Source organism: Lynx rufus, unplaced genomic scaffold (assembly GCF_022079265.1).
Source record: "Lynx rufus isolate CCGP_SWC_20201006 ecotype Redwood Valley unplaced genomic scaffold, mLynRuf1.p SCAF_14, whole genome shotgun sequence".
NCBI classification, from domain to species: Eukaryota; Metazoa; Chordata; class Mammalia; order Carnivora; family Felidae; genus Lynx; species Lynx rufus.
Window position 1 is genome coordinate 41,309,091 of NW_025814828.1, and position 24,998 is coordinate 41,334,088.

A 24,998-nucleotide genomic window follows, 5' to 3' on the forward strand; every position below is an offset into this window, starting at 1 on the left:
GGATGTGAGTCGCCTGCTGCCACAGCACGGAATTAATGAGGGAACAATTGCCACCTTCAGAGGTCTTAAGACCTCTGTAAAGGCTTAACAACTATATTTCTGTAACATCCACTACAGCTGTGCCTAAGTTGCCAATTTAAACCTAAAGCGAGACTTTCAGCTTAAAAATTCTATTTCATTTTTTAAAAATATTATATTTTGGGGGTGCCTGGGTGGCTCAGTCAGCTGAGCGTCCGACTTCGGCTCAGGTCACGATCTCAGGGTTCATGAGTTCGAGCCCCACATTGGGCTCTGTGCTGACAGCTCGGAGCCTGGAGCCTGCTTCGGATTCTGTGTCTCCCTCTCTCTCTGCCCCTCCCCCCCCTCACAAATAAATAAACATTTAAAATTTTTTTTTAAATATCACATTTTTTAAATTCTATGGTGAAGGGAAGAGACAGAACAGTTCCTCATGGCAATCTTTTTTTTGTGTCTTAAATGTCAACGATCACAAAAACTTGTGGCTTCTACTCACAGACCTGCGTTCCCAAATAGTTTTCTGCCTTGACCTTGGTGCTCTAAAAACTCTTCTCCCCGCCCTAGGAATCTGAAAAAGAAGTGGCCAATATCGAGTACTTTTACACCCCGGGGGACGAAGAACTCATCAGTGCCAAATTTATCAAGTCCTTCATCCAAAAAGTGAAACATAACAGGTTCCAAGTCATCTCCTGGGGTCTCTATTTGTACTGCTTGTAGGAGCTTGAGGGTCTGTGGATGAATCATGCACCCAAATAGGACTATTGCTCAAATGCTTTATCAAAGCGTCTCCCTACGCGTCTAATTGCGCGTCAGCTTGCGGCGATGCAGGTACTTGTACTTCCCGTTGACTGAAGGGTACTTGGCTTTGCTTGCCTTCTGTTCACGGAAGCTGTAGTGTCACGGTCACTCCTCTTCCCGTCTACGAGACATCTGACGCGTACCGAGTTGTGAGGTCCAGCTGAAGGCGTTTGCATCAGTGCCTTTATAGCTTTTCTCCACTGTGCGTTTTCTGGTGTTTAAGGAGGTTTGATCTGTCGGTGAAGGCCTTCTGACATTCTGTACAAGCGTAGGGTTTCTTTCCTGTATGAATGATCTGATGCATGCTCAACGTTGCTTTCTGGATGAAGGCTTTCCCACATTTACTGCATTCATAGTGCCTTTCTCCAGTGTGAGATTTCTGATGGATGGTGAGGCGGGACTTCCAGGTGAAGGTTTTCCCACAGTCACCGCACTTATAGGGTTTCTCTCGGGTATGGATTTTCTGGTGTGTTATCAGATTTGACCTGTCAGTGAAGGCCTTCCCACATTCAGCACATATGTTGGGCTTCTCCCCTGTGTGAATTTTCTGATGCACACGGAGTTGTGACTTCTTAGTAAAGCACTTCCCACAGTCACTGCATTCATAAGGCTTCTCTCCAGTATGAATTCTGTGATGTGCAATGAAGTGTGATTTCTGGATGAAGGCCTTCCCACACTCAGGACAAACGTAGGGTTTCTCTCCTGTGTGGATTCTCTGATGCACACTTAGTGTTGATTTCTGGATAAAGGCTTTCCCACATTCATTGCATTCATAGTGTCTCTCTCCGATATGAGACTTCTGATGTATTTTGAGGCGTGACTTCCATATAAAGGCTTTTCCACAGCCATTGCATTTATAGGGTTTCTCTCCAGTGTGAGTTTTCTGGTGTTTAATGAGATTTGACTGGTCACTGAAAGCCTTTCCGCATTCAGCACACATGTAGGGTTTCTCTCCAGTATGAGTCTTCTGATGTGTAGTGAGGTTTGTCCTATGAGTAAAGACCTTTCCGCATTCTGTACATATATAGGGTTTTTCTCCTGTGTGAATTCTTTGATGCACATGGAGTTGTGACTTCTTAGTGAATGATTTTCCACACTCACTGCATTCGTAAGGTTTTTCACCAGTATGGATTCTCTGATGTGTATTGAAATGTGATTTCTGGATGAAAGCCTTCCCACATTCAGTGCATACATAAGGTTTCTCTCCTGTGTGGATTCTCTGATGCATTCTGAGCGCGGACTTTCTTGTAAAGGCTTTCCCACATTCACTGCACGCATAGTGTTTCTCTCCAGTATGAGTCTTCTGATGTATATTAAGGTCTGAATTCTGGGAGAAGCCTCTTCCACATTCACTACATTCGTAGGGTTTTTCTCCTGTATGAATTCTCATATGTCGAAAGAGATACGATCTGTGGAAAAAGGCTTTTCCACACTCACTGCACTTATACGGTTTCTGCCCAGTATGAATTTTCTGATGTGTAATGAGGTTTGACTTGAGAGTAAAGGCCTTCCCACACTGAGTACATATATAGGGTTTATCCCCTGTATAAACACTTTGAGGTCCATTAATCTGTGGCTTCTGAGTGAGGGCGTTCTCACTTTTATTGCATTCATGGGATTTTCCCTCAGCATGCATTCTCTGATGCTCAAAGAGATGTGACTTCTGGGGGAAGCTCTTTACACACTCAGTACAAACATAAAGTTGCTCCCCGGTCTGAATTTGCTGCTGGGGGATGAGAACTTGTTTGTTGCCAAGATGCTTTTCACATTGATTAATTTTGCAGGCATTTGCCCCTGTGGCAGCATTCTCGGGGGAGGAAGAGCTGTGGGCAAAATTGTTATCATTTCCAAAAATCTTATCGAGGTTCTTTGTTGAATTGCTTTTATTATGGTTATGTAAGTTTAAAGTGTGCTTCAAACTCTTTCCAAATGTGTCATAGTTATGGAGTCTTTTAATTGAAGGAACAAGCTTGGAACTCACGTGAATTATTTTTTCAATATTTTTACATTCACAGCTCAGCACTTTCACAGGACTTAAAGGGTTATTTTGGCTTCCTGGATACCTCTCTAGCTCGCTATTATTTTGCCACAATTCTTCTAAAATGGAACACAATGGAGCTTTTCTTATAGATTGACCAAATTTCTCACAGGGGAGTGGAACTTTTCCAGAAATTCTCTGTTGTTGTACTTTCCCAATATCCTCACCTAAAACGAAAAAGAAGAAAGTAAAAATGACTCAAAGGGCAATCAGCCCAGGGTACATGTAGTTCAGACGAGATGGGGCGCGTTTGGGGTGGTCTGGCCGTGGACGGGGTACGAGGTGGACACAGAAATGGAAGGGTCCATATGACAATAATGAAAATAGTAATAATGTAGTAATACAAAATTCTTCTAAAGCACTTACTATATACAAAATAATTTTATAGCATTTATGATGCACCAGGCACTGTTCCAAGTGCTTTATGCATAAATAGCTCATTCAGTCCTCACTAACCCCTAAGAGGCAGCTGTCATGACCAGTCAGATGAGAAAACAGAAGTACAGAGAAGTTGTGTAACTTGCTGAAGACCAAATCGCTAATTAAGTCAGGGAGATGGGCTGTGACCCTGGGAATTCATATCCATCATGTAGGAGGTCTTGATAATGAGACTAACCAGAAGAAGAAACCTAAGTCTGTTAAGGGGAATCCTAGCATGGAAGAAATATTTCAGATTATATGTCTTTATTACTTATCAGCTCTAAACCTTTCTCTCTCTTTTTTAAAATTTATTTAGTTTGAGAGAGAGCCGGAGTGTACACGTGAGCGGAGCGGGGGGCTGCACAGAGCGGGAGGGAGAGAATCCCAAGTAGGTTCTGCGAGCCTGACGCTGGGGCTCGATCTCATGAACTGTGAGATCGTGACCTGAGCCGAAATCAAGAGTCGAACGCTTAACTGACTGAGCCACGCAGGCGCCCTTGCTCTGAACCTTTATAACCTCTCTGCTTTATCTTGCTTTTCCTCTGAACCATAGGAGCACCAACATTACATTTCTGTGCCTCAGAGATCCATTCCTCTGCAGCTATACCCAACAGTGTTGCAACATCAACCATCCAAATAGTAAATAGGTATCTGTGCTCCAACTCTATAGCCAGCTGCATGTTTTCCTTGGTCCCAGGGATATATGCTTTCAACAAGAGCCAGATAGGAGAGGAAAAGCCACCTGAGGCAGAAAGTACAAGCCGTCTGCCCACAACTAATTGCACTTGCATTTACCAGCCTGGCTTTGTCCTCACCAGCGAAAAGTATGAGCAGAAGAGGTATGTGCAGCTTCCAAGCTGGGCCTGAAGTCAGTGGGAAAAACTCTCTTCCCCTTTCTCCTTCCCACTGGACTCAGCGTGACCCAACATTAACCACGCAGCTGACAATGGTGCCCTGGGGGATGGCAGGGCAATGACTTGGAACATGGCCCCTGAATGACCCGTCAGGGGTAGAGCTGACCTGTTGACTGCATCCGTTCACCTCCGAATTCTTACATAAGAATTTATACTGAGTTTGTTGTTTGGTTTCTCTGCATATTCAAAATGTATTGTCCTTGCTATTAGCTCTAATTTCAGTACACTTCTAGGGAGGTTCTATCTGCTGTGAGTGTAGAAAGCCGACAGGGTACCACTCATATTGATACCTAATTTGGCCCAGTTTTCTGCTCCAACAGAAAGGCTGAACATGTTAACATTTCTTCCCCTTCCAAGTATGATGTATGGTCCTTTGAATTTCCCTGAGCAGACACTTGCAAAATCCTGCCGAAAGAGAGCAAGATATCCTCCGCTGCCTATCTCCCCAAATTCAATAACTGGAAGTTTGCCAAACATTTTCCAGGCTCTGCCTCAGTGAACTGAAGAATAAACGTGCCAGGTACCAACCTATTGCCTCTCAGCTCTGAATCCACTCCCCTTTGCCTGCTCTACAAAAATGGATGTGAGTCTCTTTAGATATGTTTCCTTTGCCAACTGGCATGATGTTGGGCCTTTTCGGCACCGGGTGATGGAGAAACACTGCAGGAGGAAGGGGTTTTGCTTCCTGGTTACGGTGGGCCCACTCAGCAGCACCCCTGCCGTCCCAGCAAGGGCAGCTCGTCCGCCACCAGGCTTCCTGCAGCCACCTGTGGCTTCGCCACCACCACGCTGCTGATGCACTTCTAGCTCCCTGGGCGCCCAGGTCTTGCAGTGTGGGTGGCTTCTCTAGACCTCAGCTCCTGCAGTGGGGACGACTTTTCGAGCACCTACCTCCTGTGGCTCATATGGCTTCCCAAGCACCCAGCTCCCGTAAACTCTGGGAGCTTCTCTAGCTCCAGGTTTGTGCAGTGCGACATGGCCAGCAGCACTCAGCAGTTTACCCTAGCACCCCTCTCAGACAATTCGTAGGGGGTTGCCTCCGCTGAGAAGCTTCCGCATGATCAGCTTTCTCTGGAACCCCAGAGAGCAGATTTCCAGTGAGTTCCACCAGTACGGTACCGCAGTAACTCTTCTTCCGTGCTGTGAGCCAATGGCTGCGTCTCCCATCAAGCTCTGGATTCATCCCCGGGAAGCAAGGGAGGCCCTTCCTTGGGTGTTCAATCACAGCCCTAGAGGTACCAGCTGTTCTTTTTATCTGCTATTCCTTTATTCTTTAGATTTCTCTTTACTTTTACTAGCTAATCTCTCGTCACTTCAATCTCACCGTAGCCAATCATTCTTTACGTTATACTTTCACTGTTCAAATTAGTAGGTAGTTTCTGTCTTCTGCTCAGCCCCTGAGTTATACAAGAAGAAACAGGCTCTTACTTCTGGGAACTTTCTAAAAACAGAGAGGTAAAAGCCTCAGTTACCACATAGTCTAAAGTCTGTGCTTTCTTTCTGAGCTCCTGTGGAAAGAAAGGTGAGAAAGAGGAAAGAGCCACATATGCTAGAGTCACTAAGCCATTTCATGGAACACCGAAATCTGATCACCAGGTGAAAATGTATCACTGAATAGACAGAGCACAGAATAAAGAGTCTGATTCATAGAACACTAACACATATGGTAGACATAAGTAAAAATTCTTAAATGCACATCAAAAAAAATCAGCAAAATGAAAAAGCAATCTGTGTAATGTGAAAACATTTTTGCAAGTCATGTATCTGATAAGGAGTTAATATAAAGAACTCATACAACTCAATAGCAAAAAAGAAATAAACCGATTAAAAATGGGTAGAAGAACTGAACAGACAGTTTTCCAAAGAAGACATCAAAATGGGGCTCCTGGGTGACTCAGTCGGTTAAGCGTCAGACTCTTCATCTGGCTCAGGTCATGATCTCACGGTTTGTGAGATTGAGCCCCACGTCAGGCTCCATGCTGTCAGCAAGGAGCCTGCTTGGGATTCCCTCTCTCCCCCTCTCTCTCTGCCCCTCCCCCACTCTCACTCTCTCTGGCGTGCTCTCTCTCTCAAAATAAATAAATAAATAAACATTTTAAAACAAAAAAAGAAGACATCCAAATGGCCAACAGGTACATGAAAAGGTGCTCAACATCACTAATCACCAGGGAAATGCAAGTCAAAACCACAATGAGATACCACCTCACACCTGCTACAGTGGCTACATCAAGATGACAAATAAGAGGTGTTGCTGAGGGTGTGAAGAAAAGGGAGTCCTTGTGCATTGTTGGTAGCGATGCAAATTGGTACAGCCACTAAGGAAAACAGTATAGAGGTTCCTTGAAAAATTAAAAGCGGAACTACCACATGATTTAGTGATCCCACTTCTGGGTATATATCCATAAGAACAGAAATGAGGATCTCGTAGAGATATCTGCACTCTCGTATTCATTGCAGCATTATTCACAATAACAAGATATGGACACAACCTGTCAGTCAACGTTGAATGGATAAAGAAGATATATATACACACACACACACACACACACACACACACACACACCCAAGGGAATATAATTCAGCCATGAGAAAAATATTGTGCCATTTGTTATAACCTGGCTGAATCTTAAGGGTATTATGCTAAATGAAATAAGTCAGACAAAGACAAATACTGTATGGTATTATCACTTGTATGTGGAATCTAAAAAAAGTCAAACTTGGAGTAGAGTGGTGGTTACCCGGGGTTGGGGGTGAAGGAAATGGAAGTATTGGTCAAAGGGTACAAACTGCCGGTTCTAGGTTCTATGATGAACGAGTTCTGAGGATCTAAGATACGGCATGGTAATTCGGGCTCACGATACTGTATCATACACTTGAAAGGTGTTAAGAAAGTAAGTCTTAAATGTTCTCACCACAAAAAATAATTGGTAACTATGTGACAGGATGGAGATATTAGCGAAGGCTGTGGTGTTAATTATTTTGCAATACCTAAATTTTGTATACCTTAAGCTTATATAATGTTATGTGTCAATTATATCTCAATAAAGCTGGGGGGAAATAGCATAAAATGTGGTATGCTTAGGGGGTGCCTGGGTGGCTCAGTTGGTTAAGTGTCCGACTTTGGCTCAGGTCGGACATAATCACGAACCATAATCTCAATGGTTCGTGAGTTTGAGCCCCGTGTTGGGCTCTGTGCTGACACCTCAGAGCCTGGAGCCTGCTTCGGATTCTGTCTCCCTCCCTCTCTACGCCTCCCCCCACTTGCACTCTGTCTGTTTGTTTCTCTCTCAAAAATAAATAAACAGTAAAAATGTGGTATACTTAGGGATAAATTTGACAAAAGATGCACAAAACCTCTATACTGAAAGGTAGAAGATATCACTGAGAGGAAGTAAAGAACGCCTAAATAAATGGAAATGTATAACTTATTCATGGCTTTGAAGACTCAATAATGTTAAGATGTCAGTTCTCTCCAAACTGAGCCACAGAGTCAACATAATCCCAGTCAAAATTCACTTTTGTAGAAATTGAAAAACTGATTCTAAAATTCAAATGGATATACACAGTACTCAGATAGCCAAAACAATTGAAAGAGAAGAACAAGGTTGGAGGGCTAACACTGCATGATTTCAAATTTATTATATACTAATCAAAACAGTGTGGGAATAGTATAAAGATAAATGAATAGATCACAGGAATGGAGTAAAGACTCCAGAAAGAGATCCACACACATATGGCAACTGATTTTCAATAAACGTGCAAAGGCAAATCAGTTGACAAAGGATCATGCTTTTTTCTAATGTTTATTTTTTTTTTTTTGAGAGAGAGCACAAGTGGGAGGGGGCAGAGAGAAGGGGACAGAGGATCTGAAGCGGGCTCTATGCTGACAGCAAGGAGCCTGACATAAGCCTTGAACTCATGAACTGAGAGACCATGACTTGAGCCAAAGTTGGACATTCAACTGACTAAGCCAACCAGGTGCCCCAAGAAAGGATCGTTTATTTTATTTTATTTAAAAAAACTTTTTTTTCAACGTTTATTTATTTTTGGGACAGAGAGAGACAGAGCATGAACGGGGGAGGGGCAGAGAGAGAGGGAGACACAGAATCGGAAACAGGCTCCAGGCTCTGAGCCATCAGCCCAGAGCCTGACGCGGGGCTCGAACTCACGGAGCGCGAGATCGTGACCTGGCTGAAGTCGGACGCTTAACCGACTGCGCCACCCAGGCGCCCCAGGATCGTTTATTTTAATCTTTTTTTTAAATGTTTACTTTTTGAGAGAGAGAGAGAGAGAGAGAGAGAGAGAGAATCCGAAGCAGGCTCTGTACTGAGAGCAGAGAGCCTGATGCAAGGCTCAAACACACAAACTGTGAGATCATGACTTGAGCCAAAGTGGGACGCTTAACCAACTGAGCCACCCAGGAGCCCCAGCATCATTTTTTAAAAAATAAATGATGCTGGAATAATTGGATGGCCATGTGTAAAAAAGTGAACTCTGATCCATACTTGAATCACATAAAAAATTAATAGAAAAGAGATCACAGAACCAAATATAAAATCTAAATTTTCTGTGACCTTGGATTAGGTAAAGATTTCATAGATACAACCCCCAAACACACTCTGTAAAAGAAGAAAACAGATAAATTAGGCTCTGTCAAAATTTACAATGTCTCATGAGAGGTGCCCGGGCGGCTCAGTCGGTTAAGCATCCGACTTCAGCTCAGGTCATGATCTCACAGTTCGTGAGTTCGAGCCTGGCGTTGTGCTCTGTGCTGACAGCTTGGAGCCTGGAGGCTTCAGCCTGCTTCAGATTCTGTGTCTTTCTCTTCTCTCTGTCCCTTCCCCACTTCATTCTCTCTCTCTCTCTCTCTCTCTCTCTCTCTCTCTCTCTCTCTCTCATTCTCTCTCTCTCTCTCTCATTCTCTCTCTCTCTCAAAAATAAATAAACATTAAAAAAAATTTAATGAAAACTTAAAAAAAATAAATAAAATGTCTCATGAAAGACACTGATAAGATAATAAAAAGAAAAATTTGCAAAACACATATCTTATAACTTGTGTTCAGAATATACAAAGAACTTTCTTTTTTTTTTTTTTTAAATTTTTTTTTTCAACGTTTATTTATTTTTGGGACAGAGAGAGACAGAGCATGAACGGGGGAGGGGCAGAGAGAGAGGGAGACACAGAATCGGAAACAGGCTCCAGGCTCTGAGCCATCAGCCCAGAGCCTGACGCGGGGCTCGAACTCACGGACCGCGAGATTGTGACCTGGCTGAAGTCGGACGCTTAACCGACTGCGCCACCCAGGCGCCCCCAGAATATACAAAGAACTTTCAAAACTCAATAAGAACACAAAGTTCCCTATAGAAAACTGGACAAAATATTTGTACAAATATTCCATCAGGGAAGATATATGGATGTTAACTATTAGACATTACAAACATGCTAATTAAAACCATAGTAAGATACTACCACCCACCTACTAAAATGGCTAAAAACATTTTAAATGGACAATTCCAAATGCTGGTAAAGATGGAGATCAACTGGAATTCTCATACATAGCTGGCTAGGATGTAAAATTTTACAGCTGCTTTAAAACTCAGTTTGGCAGTTTCTAATAAAATTAAACATACACTTACTATACAACCCAGCAATCCCACTCCTAGGTATTTACCCTAGAGAACTGAAATCTTCTCATCACACAAAATCAGTAAATAGACTTCATAGCACTTTTATTTATAATCACCCAAACTGGAAACCATCCAAAGTAGTGGATACACAAACCGTGGCACATTTATACAGTGGAATACCACTCAGCAATAAAAAAATAAACAGTGGAAACATACAAGAGGATGAATGAGTTTTTAATGCATTATACTAAGTGAAAGAAGCCAGGCTCAAAAAGCTTCATGCTATATGATTCCATATATATGACATTCTGGAAAAGGCAAACCTTATAAGGACAGAAAAAAGATGAGTATTTTTCAGGGCCAGAAGTAGTGGGAAGGAGTGACAACAAAGGGGTGTGGTGTAATTTTTTGCTCTATATTCTTGACAGTGGTGGTGGTGGTTATAGGACTGTATGCATTTGTCAAAACGCATAGAATTATTTACATTGATAAATTATTAATATCAATTACTGATAGCAATATCAATAAACCATAAAACTGTTTAAAACGGAGATGAGTAGAGGTTATAGAAAATATACAGATACAAGTTTGAATTGGAAATATGTGGCCATATTGTTTATCTCTTTGAAAGAAGAGTTTAATTATGACATACTAAGTAATTGTTGGGTTTATTTCATAAAGCTGACAACATAAATGGAATGTTTTAGGTAATGACATCTGTCATTAGCACTTAAAGTGAACTAATAAAAAGAATGGAATCAGCAAATTCAATCAGGAATAGAATCATCGTAATCCAAGCATAAGAAAATAAGAAGCTGGTTTTAGGTGGTATTACTGGGAATTGAGAAGATGAGCTGAGATCCAAAAATGATATTTGCAAAAATGGAAAGGCACTAGGAACTGCAGGTAATTAATTTAAAAAAAAGACTAAAAGATTTAAGAAGCACTGACAGACTGTGACAGAATTTGAAGGTGAGAAGGTAATGCGTGAGATGATGATTCAAATTTCTTATGTACTGAGGATCAAGAGAAACATCTCAAGGAAACTTTCCAGGAAGCTAAATCTAGTACTAAAGTACCAGTGAAGGGACACCTGGGTGGGACAGTCGGTTGAGTCTCAGACTCTTGATTTTGGCTCAAGTCATGATCCCAGGGTCGTGGGATCGAGTCCTGTGTCAGGCTCCCTGCTGAGCATGGAGCCTGCTTGGGATTCTCTCTTTCTCTCTGCCCCTCTCCCTTGCTCGTACGCCTGCCTCTCTAAAATAAAATTTAAAAATTTAAAAATAAATTAAAAAAATAACGTACCAGGGGCACCTGGGTGGCTCAGTCCGTTCAGCATCGGACTCTAGGTTTCGGCTCAGGTCATTATCTTGCGGTTCGTGGGTTTCAGCCCTGCATCATCAGTACAGAGCCTGCCTTGGATTCTCTTTCTATCCCTCTCTCTCTGCCCCTCCCCTGCTCTCTATCTTTCTCCTCCCCCCTCAAAATAAATAACCATAAAAATAAGTAAATAGGGGTATCCATATGGCTCAGTTAAGCATTGGACTTAGGCTCAGGTCATGATCTCACAGTTTGTGAGTTCGAGCCCCGCATTGGGCTCTGTGCTGACAGCTCAGAGCCTAGAGCCTGCTTCTGATTCTGTTTCTCCCTCTCTCTCTGCCCCTCCCCTGCTCACACTCTGTCTCTCTCTCTGTCTCTCAAAAATAAACATGAAAAAAAATTTAAAAAATACGTAACTAAATAAATAAAGTACCAGAGAAAACCGGACTGGTGATGTCAAAAGCAGAGTCATCAGAATTCAGTATGGATGAATCCTTGCATGTATATGAAGGAAAGACTGCTGAACAGTAGGCAGGGTCCCTAGGGCAACCTCACGTATGGGGATAAGGAAGAGGAGAAGACTGGGAAAAAGGGCAGGTAATAAATTGGATGTAAACCAGTATGAAACCGAGGAAACCATAAGAGACTCTTAAATACAGAGAACAAACTGAGGGTTTGCTGGAGGGGAGGTGGGTGAGGGGCGGATAGGCTAGATGGGTGATGGGTACTAAGGAGGGCACTTGTTATGATGAGAACTGGGTGTTGTATTGAAGTGATGAATCACTGAATTCTCCTCCTGAAACCAATGCTACACTATATGTTAACTAACTTGGATTAAAATAAATTTAAAAAAAAAGAAAAAAGAAGAAGAAAAAAGAAGGTAACAATAAAAATTTGAACATATAGAATTGAAGAGAAAAAAAAAAGAAACAGACAGGAAACTCAAGCAAAACACGGGGAACATGAACAAGGTCACTCATAGAAGAGGAAACTCAAACAGACCACAACAGATCAGTCATGAAAGGCTGAAACTAGGTATTGGAGAGATGTGCAACAAAAAAATGAGATACCACTTTATACCCATTGTTGGCCAAAAGATGAGAAAGCTTGGTTCTACTAATCGTTGGCAGAAACTATTGCTAGTATAGACTCGTTCAGTGAACCTGAGAACAATATGGTGGCACTCAGTCAAATTCAGGATGGAAATATACAATGATCAGGCAAATCCCTTCTTCTGTAAACATCCCCTGAGACATTCTCACCCTCCATAAGGGAACACTGCTGTAGAAAGTTCTTGCAAAGCTGTTTGTATTAGCTGGGAGCTTCATTTAGCAACAACCCTAGGTTCCGCCACAGGGTGAATGGTTAAGATGTGCTGCTGGCACAGGGGGGATGCTTTGCAGCAGTCTGAAGGAGGGAAGCCAGTGGAATACACTGCAGTATGGACAGACCTCATGGATGAGTGAGAAAGAGGAACAGAATTAAGACACGTGGTGCAACACAATTTACATACACTAAGAATACCTACTCACACACCAACCCTCCAGGCTTTAAAAGACCACCGCACAAATTCAAAGACCAGACACAGTAGGTCAGTTGCCCCTGGGAGGACATGTAGGGAAGGAGCATGTGGAATTGGCATAAAAGGGAAGACATTTTAGAATACCTGAAGGTACAAGGAAAGAATCTAAGATAAAGGGGGTGGGAGTGGAGTAGAAAGAAGAAAAAGGCCTTAGATAAGATAAGGTGGCACGTGTGTGTGTGTGTGTGTGTGTGTGTGTGTGTGTGTGTGTGATCCGGGTGCAGAGACTAGAGGCAGCTCTCCTGTCAAAAAGCCAAACAACCAAGACAATGGCTTTTTGCGAGGGTTGTACTTAGAGACGTTGTTTAGGTATCAAAGACGCTTCTGTCAACCATCTCCAATAAACGACCAACGTTTAGAACTTTCAAGGCCGGTTATCTTCACAGCCTCTTCTAGAAAGAGTCGATTTGTTTTTGTGTCCCCCGTCTGCTCTGGTCACACTCACCTGAACAGCTCTGATGTGGGGTTTCTCCCTCCAATGTCCATGGCCCCTCTCCTTGCTCCAATTTGAAGATGACCTCTGGTTTGGGAACCTGGTACCCTGTTGACAGGATATGATACAGGATTGGGTCCAGCTAATTGGGTTTCAGGGGACTTTCAGTGACATTTCCATTTGCCCTTCAGAAAAGTAATCACGCATTGCACCGGGAACAGGGTAATAATAATAGTCATGGAAAGGGAATGAAGAATCTTGGACCAATCAAGGATGACACCATCACACACTTAAGATGTTCCAGAACACTCAGCAGCTGAGAATGGAAATAGCACACTGACGCCCCTGGCAGACACACAGGGCAGCTGTGCTTACCCACTGAGCGCAGGTGGCTGTAGTTCTCCAGTGTCACATCCCGGTACAGGCGTCTCTGAGCAGGGTCCAAATGCTGCCACTCTTCCCTGCTGAAGTTCACGGTCACATCCTCGAATGACACGGAGACCTGTAACAACACAATCCTGTTCAAGGCAATATGGTCAGCACTGGGGGGTTGGATAGAAGGCAAATAGAAAGTTGTTTTCAATGACGTATCTGTATATGACATAATGACATAATGTATCACACAGGGTTTGCACTCAGTGTCTGGTTTTGTATTTTATGAGAGGAAAAAAAAACTTGTTGAAGTATCTTAGCATTCATTGCGTATGTAGTACATTTATTCATTGATTTACGCATTCTTTTTCAAAAATGAGGATTAAATTAGGCTTTGTTTAAATCCGTTAGTTAATGTGGGCACTATATACATTTACTGCTTGATTATGTGCCAGCCATGGCAACATAGAATTGAATGAACTAGAATTGACTAAAAAGAAACGTAGGGGAAAAGGCAAAACAATAAAGCCTTTAAAATTAATGCAGAAAATTCCTTCCCAGGTTTTGGCACCAAAAACAAACAAACAAACAAACAAACAAACAAACAAACAAAAATGCAGAAAAAAGACATGATCTCAGATTAGGAAAATAATTCTCAAAACAAGATGCAAAAAACATTAACCATAAAGAAAGATTGATGTCTGGCTACAACACGTTTTAAAACTTCTATTTATTTAGAAGACAGCATTCTAAGAGAACAAAAGGAAAGCCACGGAAAAGGAGAAGATATCTGCAACACATAGTACTGTCAAAGGGTTCATATCTAGAGGATGTAAAGAACTCTTACAAACCAATAAGAAGAAAAGAGAGCGCCAAGTAGAAAAGTGGGCAAAGCATTTGAACAGGCATTTTACAAAAGGGGAAATCCAAGGTTTCAATAAACATGAAAAGGGCTTAACCTTGGTAACCAGGGAATGCAAATTTAAACCACAGTGAGACACCACTATATGGCTTCTAGAATGTCCTCAATAAAAAAGACTGATAGTACGGAGTGTTGAGGAGAATATGGTGCAATGAGAACTCTCATATTGTTGATGGTGTAAATTGGCACAACCACGTTAGAAGGCATTTTTTCTTTATTGGGTAATGTTGAAACATGCATACACTAGGACACAGTGATTCCATTCATGGAAATATGCCCAATCTGAATATGCATACATGTGCAATTAGAGGCATGGTCAAGAATATTTATGGCAGCATTATTCAAATGTGTGTAATATTTCATGATAAAAAGTTAAAAATTACTAATTAAAAAAATCAGTGTTCAACATAATAGTAACAATATCTACTCTGTGAAAAATATTAAGAATAGTTTCTTAGTTGCTTTCATTTGCATAATCTCTAAGCATATACCCCACCCACTCACAAACTAACCAAGACCGGTTTTCTGCTAGAGAGATCTGGGGAGTTGAAGGAGGGAACCAACCATGTGAATGTATTACCTATTCAAAAATTAAGTTAGGGGTGCTTGGGTGGTTTAGTCGGTTAAGGGTCCGACTTCGGCTCAGGTCATGAACTTGCAGTTCGTGCGTTTGAGCCCTGCATCGGACTCTGTGCTGACAGCTCAGAGCCTAGAGCCTGCTTCCAATTCTGTGTTTCCCTCTCTGTCTGCCTCTCCCTGCTCGTGCTCGCTCACTCTCTCTCGCTGTCTCTCTCTTTCTCTCAAAAATAAACAAACATTTAAAAACTTAAAAAAAATAAGTTAAAAATTACCAATGGGACCAAAATGGAATAGACATAATTCTTCCTAGGTCTCCTGCTAAGTATAGCTAAAACCCCTGGATATTATATATAAAACAAAGATAAGAATACTCTGGCCGTTGGAGAGAGGGAGGCAAACCTGTCATGATCCTCAGGTGCTAGAGAAACCGGCAACTTAGAATGCCAACTGGCACAGGCAGAAACAGCCAGAGAAATCTGCTTTCATTAGTTCAAGTACCAGGAAAAAGGCAACGTAGCAAAAGAGAAAAACCTAGATAATATTGCCCTGTTCCAGCCAGGCATCACAGAAATAACTGTGCCCCCTACTTCCATTCTTATCAGTAAAGGCTGAATGCGGAGGCTAGATTTTCATTCCAGCCTGTGGGTAATGAGACCCTTCCCCCACAGCATCAATTTAGGCTAGGTGGGGATCTGGGACTCCACCCCTGACTAAAAAACGAGGTGTCAGTCTTGTCTTCCCACCAGGGTGGTGTCAGAGGTGGTCTGGTGGAAAGCCTGAAATTCTACCCACCCCCTCCCAGTAGCAACAAGGTGCTTGGCGCCTTCTGGGGTGTCAAAGGAGGCCAAGTGGGGAACTTGAACTTCCACTTCCACGTGGCAGTAAGGAGGATTTTTCTGAATCCTCTTCCGAATTCTCTTCAGAAAAAGAAGATTCTCCTTTTCTAGCAGAACAGTGTCAGAGGAGGCCTATTAAACACAAGATTTAAATAATATCAAAGTCTCATAGTTCCCCAAAATATCCAGGACATAATTGAAAATCAGGCATCATGTGAAGAAGCAGAAAAATCTCAACTGGAACGAGAAAAGATAATCAACAGACACCAACACTGAGATGAGACAGAAGTTAGAATTATCTGACAAGAATTTTAAAGCAGCTATCATAAGAATGTTTCAATACACTTAAATTTGAAAATAGAAAGTCTCAGCAGAGAAAGAAAAGATATAAAGACAAACTGAATGGAAATTTCAGAACTGAAAAATACAATGACTAAAAATTTAAAACTCAACTGTGGGCTCAGCAGCAGAATAGACAGTACAGAGGAAAGACTCAGAGAACTTGACCATGGAACAATGGAAATGATCCAATATGAACAGAAAGAAAATTGGCTGGAAAAAAATGAGCAGAGCCTCAGGGATCTGTGAGACTATAATCGGAGATCTGGCATTGGTGTCATCAGAGTCCCAGGAGGAGGGGAGAAAGAGTGTGGGGCTGAAAGAGTATTTGAAGAAATTGACCAGAATTTTCTCAAATTTGGCAAAAGTATCAACTTAGAGATTCGAGAAGCTGAGCAAATCCCAAAAGGGTAAGCCAAAGAAATCTACACCAAGACACATTATAATCAAACTTCGGAAAGCTAAAGACAAAGAAAAAAATCTTGCAATCAGCAAGAGAGAAACCACAACTTACCTTTTGGGGAAAAACAATTAAAGTGACAGTGGATTTCTCATCAGAAACCATGGGGGAGAGAAGGAAGTGGCCCAACAGTTTTCAAGGGCTGGAAGAAGAGAACTGTCAACTCTGAATTCCATATCTGGCTCTGGCAAAACTATCCTTAAGAAATGAAGTGGCACTGGCCAATACATACATGAAAAGGTGCTTGGCATCATTAATTATGCGGGAAATATGAATCCAAACTACCATGAGATACTACCTCACACCCACGAGAATGGCTAGCATCAGAAAGTCAGATAGCAACAAGTGCTGGTGAGGATGTGGAGAAATTGGAGCCTTTATATATTGCTGGGGGAGTGTAAAATGGTACAGCTGCTTTGGGGAAACAGTCTGACAGTTCCCCAAATGATCAAACATAGTTGCCACTTGACCCAGCAATCCCATTCCTCGGTATATGTATCCTCAAGATAAATGAAAATATATGTCCACATAAAAATGTGTACACATATGTTTATAGTGGCATTACCCATCATAGCGAAAAGGTGGAAACAACCAACATGTACATCAGATGACGAACGGATAAACAAAATGTTGACCCATCAACATTTCCAAAAAAATGGAATATTATTCGGCCATAAAAAGGGACGATGTACTGATACATGCTACAACATGTACACGCACAACATGCTACATTCTTCCCCGTCTGCCTATGTACAAATCTACCCACCTATCATATGGAATGGTGACTTCCTACTTTATTCATCAGGTTATAATCGATGATTATCATTATTTATTTTGCTACTCGAATTGTCCCAAATTTGGCCAGAGGGAGCTCTTTGAAACATTACGTTGAGTGAAAGAAGCCAGACACAAAGACCACAGATTATATGATCCTATTCATGTGAACTGTCCAGAATAGTGAAGTCTAGAGGACAGAAAGTGTATTTGTGGTTGCTTAAGGTTAAGGGAGGCAGGGAACACGGGTGGGGTGGGGAGGAGTGATGGCTAAAGGAAATGGGGCCTCTTTTTGAGGTGATGGAAATGTTGTCAAATTGATTGTGGTGGTGGTTGCTCCTACCCATAAATATAAACAACAGTAAGTTGTACACTTTAAATGGGTAAATTGTATGGTATGGAAGTCATTATTTCAGTAAAACTGTTACTAAGAAAAAATGAAAAGGAAATCAAGATATTCTCAGATGAAGGAAAACTAAGAAAATTTGTTGCCAGCTGACCTACCCTGAAGGAATGGCTAAAGGAAGTTCTCAAAACAGAAAGGAGATAATAAGAGAAGGAATTGGAACATCAGGAAAGAAGAAAAAAATGGGAAAAGCAAAAATATGAGTAAAGACAGTAGACATTGCTTCTCCTCTCGAGATTTCTTTCTTTTTTTAATTTTTATTTATTTATTTTGAGAGAGAGAGAGTGTGTGTGAGCAGGGGAGGGGCAGAGAGAGAGAGAGAGAGAGAGAGCAAGAGAGAGAATCCTAAGCAGGCTCCATGCTGTCAGCACAGAGCCTGACATGTGGCTCGATCCCACGAACCACGAGATCATGACCTGAGCCAAAATCAAGAGCCGGACATGTAACTGAGCCACCCAGTACCCCACCTCTTGAGTTTTTTCCTAAACTATGTTTGAGGGCCAAAGCAAAAAGTCTAACATTGTCTATTGTGGATCTCCATGTATGTAAGGGAAATATTTAAGACAACTGTATTATAATATAAACCGGTGAGGGTAAAGGGATTTTTTTTTTTTTGAGGGTAAAGGGATTTAAAGGCAGCTGAGTTTTCTATACTTTAACTGGTAAAATTTTAACACCAGTAGACTTGTTTGGTGATGGAATAGTGCTGTATGTGTATTATTTCCCAGGGATCAATGCATGGTTGGCAGAGAACTACACACACACACACACACACACACACACACACACACACACACACTGTAGCAATGTCAGTTTCCTAGTGATGCAGGATGTAACCACTGGGGGAAACTGGGTAAAGGGATACATGAGACCTCTCTCTACTATCTTTTCAACTTCTAGTAAATCTGTAATTATTTCCAAAGAATACCAAACTACCAATATGAGCCTCAGAAGGACCGGAGGAATGGGCACACCAGAAAAGATCAGAATGCTATTAAAAAGAAGCACTCACCAGAAAAGATCAGAATGCTATTAAAAAGAAGCACTCAGTTCTCCCTTGTCTGCCTACCTACAAACCTATTTACCTATTAAATGAACTGGTGACTTCCTACTTTATGCCGTGGGTTATAACTTATTGCTATCTTTATTATACTTTGCTACTCAAATTGTCCCAAATTGGACCAGAGGGAGCTCCTTCAAGGTAGCTCCTGTGTCCTGTCGACTCGTCCCCATCTTTTGAGCACTTCATTACTTTCCGGAACAATGAGTTCTTCCAGGATCATTTTGTACTCTCTCTGCTCTAGCCCTGGAGTCTGTCTTTTCTCCAAAAAGCTCTAGTTCTTGGTGACTAATGACAAATCGAGGTGTGCTCACTGTGCCTGGCATGTAATTATACTTCCAGCGGTCAGAGAGAGGAATATTTTCCCCTTATAGTAGAATGCCAACTAATCAATGTAGGAGAAATGATGGGATTAGAACATCATTAGGGAAACAGTACAGTAATTAACTGTTACACACAAGAATCACCACAGGATGCTAAAATCAGAGAACATGAGAAACAGGACATTTATGTAGTCTCAAATTATCCCCCCACAAAATGGTTTTTAATTACACAGGGAAAGATGGTCAGGTTATATTACTTGACGGACACCATTGTAGTCGTGGGTAATCAGTTAGTATTATCAAGAAAGGTTACATTGATATTGAATGCCTGCTGACATGAAGCCCTGAGAGGAACACAGCATCATTTTTGTGATATTTCTGAGAAAAAAAAATGAATAACTTAAATCAAATGAGGAGGCAGGAACAAATCCAAATTGGGGGACATTCTTCCAAATGTTCAGTGTCACGAAAATCAAGGAAAGCCTGAGGAACTGTTCCTGATTAAAGACTAAAGGGACATGACAATTAAACACAATGCAGGCAGCTGGATTGGATCCTGGATCAGGGGAAAATGCTCTAAAGGACCTTATTGTGACAACTGGGAAAACTGTATATTACACATGAGATGTCAGATAATTAGATAATACATGGTATGCTAGTACCCTCATGGTATGTAGTAACATCAGTATGAAAGTTCTTGATTCTGGTAACTGTACTGTGGTTACGGAAGAGAATGTCCTTGGTTTCGAGAGATACACATTGAAGTATTTAGGGGTAAAGGGGAATTGTGTCTGCAAATTACTCTCAAATGGTTCAGAAAATAAAGTTTTAACTATATCTGTGTATAAACATATACACACGCACACACAAACATACATGCATAAGTCAAGAGACAGCAAAAGCAAATGTGGCAAGATGTTACTATTCTTGTAACTTCTCTTAATTTTAAAATGATTTCAAAAGAATCAAAAGTTTCAAGAAAATCCAAGCTTTGAAACTCCAAGTAGAAAATGTAAGTGAGGGGCACCTGGGCGGCTCAGTCGGTTGCACATCCGACTCTTGATTTTGGCTCAGGTCATGATCCCAGGGTCGTGGGATCGAGCCCTGAGTTGGGCTCCGCACTGAGTGTGGAACATACTTAAGATTCTCTCTCTCTCTCTCTCTCTCTCTCTCTCTCTGCCCCTCTCCCCTGCTTGCATGCTCTCTCTCTAAAATATAAATAAATAAATAAATAAATAAATAAATAAATAAATAAATAAAATTTAGGTAAATGTTTGTTCAGGCCTTGGGGTAGGTGAGGAAGTCCTAAACAAGACAGAAAACATGCTAAGCATCAAAGAAGAGATCCAATGATTTGACTATGAGGAAATGAGGATCCTTTATTCACTTTGGGGGCCTGGGTCACCCTCCCTTTGTTGGTGAATGTTCAGGGGCACCAAGCAGGCAGGGAACTCACAGTACGTTCTCCACCACCAGTAGCTCCTGGAGGCAGATCCATAAGCACCAGAACATGCCCAGCACTTCTCCACCCACCAGCTCTCCTGAGCACGGCCCTGAGGGTTACTGAGAGCAGGACCTCCACTTGGGCCCCTAGCAACACCCCCTGACTTGTGCCCCCTTCTTCACCCAAGAGCAGTCAACCAGGGAGAGCCCTGGGGTCAGGCTTGAGCGAAGCTCTCATTTTGCCTGCCCATCCAACCCACCAGCTTGCCGGCTACCCAGGACAGGCCCGCAGGTGTGTGGGTAACACAGGGGAGGAGCCTCAGGCAGCAGGACAGGAGTGGCTATTTACCAACCAGTAGGAACGAATGAAGATGTTCCATCATTTTACACTCTCAAACATTTTAACAACTCCAGTGGCCAAAGCTGGTGGACGAAAGACCACTCTCATCTGTCTCTCCCCTCCCTGGGAGTCACTAAGGCCACATTCTCAGGGAAAGTGTACAAAGACCATGATAGGCATTACGAGCATTGACACAAGATGAATACACGCAAGGTACGCTGCCCACAGCTGCCCCTCTTTGATCCTTTCCCCACTAAAATAGAAGCTTTGGGAGGGGGCATTTTGGTACTAGGAATTTGGGTAGAAAGTTGCTGGTACAGATTCACCCAGATTCCAGTCTCATCTGCCACATATGAGAAGGTTTGATTTTCTGGCCCATTTCTACCATGGAGGATGGCATGTGTCCCTATCACCACCAGGACCCCTACAAGGACTTCTTCATCCTAGGTGAGGGTCCCCACTCCAGCTCCTCATGGCTCTCCAGCGACCCACACAGCAATGTCTCCCTTCGGGATCACTGGAGCCGGCACACCGTGCGCTCTCATCCCCAGGGCGTGCTGGGCTGCCGGGATTGACCGCTCACTACCCACTGTGTCCCTGCCACCTTCTCTGTCCCACCCTGCAGCTGGCTTAGGGCTGGGTCCTCCCACTTTGGGGGCTGCCCTCACTCGTGCCCGAGAACATTTCTGTATCACCTCCTGTGATATATGATCTTGCCTTTCTACACCCTGTCCCAGCCTAGCAGAAGGGCTTCCAGCATGTTCGCTGAGCCGGCTGAAAGTGTGCGGTGACTTCTTGGCTCACTGTGCCCTCCCCAGAGGGCAGATACCCAGCCTCTCTGTATGTCTGCCCTTGGCGGGGGTTGTTCGGCTCCTTTCTGCTCCCTCTGGCTATTCCCGTTCCCTGGTGCCCCTATGCTCCTCCCTCTGGCTTTCCCCTGCTTCTCCTGCCCACTACTGTGCCTCACTTCTCCCTGCTGCTCCCTCTGCTGGTCCTTATTCCGTCTGCATAGTCCCCATCTGACTCTTCCTTGGTCCCTCTGTTTCCTGTTCCCTCTTAATGTAGGTTGTCCCTGGCCTCTTTCCTGATTGCCCCTGGATTCCTCTAACTGTTCCATGCCTCCTGTTTCTTCTTCCCTTTGACTGCTTCCTGCTGCCCCTGACTGTCCTGTGTTTTCCTTGGACAGTTTTCCCTTGAGCTGATCCTTAGTCTGTGGTACATTTCTTCTGATTGTGCCCTAGTCCATCTGGCTGTTCCCTGGTCCTGATGAGCCTTACTTGTTCCTTCTGTTTGACACAGATTGACTGCCCTTTGAGCCCTCTGACTGCCGCCCAGTCCCAATTCTTCCCTGTGCCTTGGGCAGTCCTGGAATGCATTTCTCAGACACCCTCACTTGATGCTCCCACATCTGGTTCGGGGACCACACTTTGCGGAGAGCTGGTCGACCTGGCTCCTGGCCTAGGCTCTTGACCACCAAAGTCTACTGGTTCTGTGCACTCTGCACCATGCTTGATTCTGTACTTTCACCTTGTCCATCGTTTCCATCATGTCTGACTATTTGCTGGTTCCTCTGGTTGCCTCCTGGGTAGGGTGACCAACTGTTCCAGTTGTCTAGGACTTCCTCTGTTTTAGCACTGAAGTCCCACGTCCCAGGAAATCCCTGTCACCTTATTCCAGGGAACTCTGGTGGTTCCTCAGCCTCTCTCCAGCTTCTGCAACTGTCCCTTCACCCCAGTGCCTGTTGCGTGGGGCCTCTGGCTGGCAACTAGCTTCAGGAATGGCTACTATGCCTTTCAGCTATTCTCTAGTCCTTCTTGCTGCTCTCTGGTCACTCGAGTCGCTCTCCAACACCAGGTAAACTTTGAATGCCCACTTCGTTGTGGCCCTGTCCTCTGGTTAGCCCCCGGGACTTCTTAGTAGACACCCAGTGCCCAGCACAGCTTTGCTGTTCCCTCTGGCTGTTCCCCAACCTCAGAGACTATTCCTTGTTCCATGTGGCTCCTGGCTTCCTCAGCTACTCCTCAGCCTGGGAGGCCTTTCTTTGTCCTTCCAACTGTCCCATGGGTCAGTCCCTTCCCCACCCCTCCACCTGTTCTGCAGCCTCAGCAGCTGGTCCCTGCTTGTTCTGGCTGCTATCTAGTCCCTTCCCATTCTTTCCTATTCCTTGTTCCCCAGTACCTCTGCCTTTCCCCATCCCCTCAGACTCCCCTCTAAACCCTGGTGCCTTGAGAGGTTGCTTGTCTCACAGGCTCTTGCCCAGAACACCATACCCACCTGCTTTTTTTTCCATTTTAGAGCCAAATCTTCTGTTTTCTCATCCCTCTGGATGGTCCCTGCTCCCTCTGGCTGCTACCTGGTTCCTCTACGTTCTGATCCCTGCTCCTATTTGGAGCCCCCTCTTACTGTTCCCGGACCAGCTTCCTTTTCCTTGCTCTCCATTTCTCCAGCCCCAGTGACTGTTTGTTGGTTTCTCTGCTGCCCCTGGCTTCTGGGCTTCTCTTTCCCGTTTCCCCTGTTTGTTCCACTGCGTTCTCAATTGTGCCCGGGGCCCCTTGGCGATCCTCTGTCTCCAGCAAGTGCACCAGGGTTCCCTCAGCAGGTGCCTGGGGCTATTGCGCATCCCTCTTTCTCTCACTGACCCTTCTGCCTGTTTTTCCAGCTCCAGCCACTATTTCCTGGTCCTGTTCTTGGGAAGGAAGAGATGAGTGGAGAAATGTGCCTCGTACAGCCCAGAATCATTCATCTAGAAATTCCCACATACCGGCTGGCCAAGAGGCCACTTGTAGAAAGACTGGGGAGGACCACGTTGTTGTGGCCCCAAAGTGTGGGTCTGTGATGGAGATGACAGAGCAGAGCCTAAACGCCTCCACGGGTACAAGTGCACTGCAGTTAGGCAGCATTTCCTACTTACTCCTTATTCGGTGACCCGGGCAAAAAGATTTAAGTGTAGGAATTTTACCACAGCAGTGTTAATCACAACAGAAAACCTGAAACACCCTAAGTGCACACACAGTGGAGGGGTTAAATTAAAGTTTATCCAAAGGACATAATGTGGTGTGTTATGCGTACGTGAAGACAAAAGTATTTAGTGCCTAGAAAATTATGTTAAACTGTCAAATTAAAAACCAAGCAACTGGGTGCCTGGGTGGCTGAGTCAGTTAAGCATCCAACTCTTGGTTTTGGCTCAGGTCATGATCTCACAGTTCCTGAGATCGAGCCCTTGGTCGGGTGGGTTTCGTACTAACGGTGCGGAGCCTGCTTGGGATTCTCTCTCTGTCTCCCCCCCTCTTTCTTTTTTAATTTATTTAAAAATAATTTTTTTTTAACGTTTACTTACTCTTGAGACAGAGAGAGACAGAGGATGAACGGGGGAGGGTCAGAGAGAGAGAGGGAGACACAGAATCTGAAACAGGCTCCAGGCTCTGAGCTGTCCGCACAGAGCCCGACGTGGGGCTCGAACTCACGAGCCGTGAGATCATGACCTAAGCCGAAGTCGGACGCTTAACAGACTGAGCCACCCAGGCGCCCTCCCCCTCTCTTTCTCTGCCCCTCCCCTGCTCACGCGCTCTCGCTCCCTCTCAAAATAAATACATAAACTTAAAAATAAAAAATAAAAATAAATAGAAAAGAGGCAACCAAATGCTGTGATTCCATTTTCAAACTTGAGCTATATAATGCATATGTATATGGTACGTATGCACACTCACAGCCCCACACATATACCCATATACGTGCACGTATGCGCATACAAAGGAAAAATCAACTGAAAGGAAATATAGCTAAATATTAACAATGGTTTACTTTGGGTAATGCTGGAATTACAAGTAATGTTTTATTCTCTTCTTTTTGTTTACCTGCATTTTCTGACATTTTATTGGGAAATAGTGAAGTTGTGAAATAATAAAACCAAAATAATTTTTTAATGTTTACTATGATCCTAATGACCATATGACCCTGAGCCCCTGTGACAAGGAGCCTGTCCCAGAGGTGACA

The 24,998-nt window shown here is 43.4% G+C and overlaps 1 protein-coding gene across 3 annotated transcripts in view; it reads right to left on the minus strand.

Annotated features, from left to right (window-relative positions):
* Positions 1 to 363: 363 nt before the first annotated feature.
* Positions 364 to 24,998, minus strand: part of ZNF41 (zinc finger protein 41) — a 46,485-nt gene continuing 21,850 nt past the window's right edge. For 2 of the 3 annotated variants that reach the window (XM_047076144.1, XM_047076145.1), the window contains exons 3-5: positions 13,527 to 13,653; positions 13,164 to 13,259; positions 364 to 3,021 (exon numbers count right to left, since the gene is read on the minus strand). In XM_047076144.1, the coding sequence (XP_046932100.1) occupies positions 1,001 to 3,021; positions 13,164 to 13,259; positions 13,527 to 13,653 (2,244 nt within the window). In that variant the 3' untranslated portion in view covers positions 364 to 1,000. Of the gene's footprint in view, positions 3,022 to 13,163; positions 13,260 to 13,526; positions 13,670 to 24,998 lie in introns of all 3 variants that reach the window. The other variant, XM_047076146.1, reaches the window with a different exon arrangement.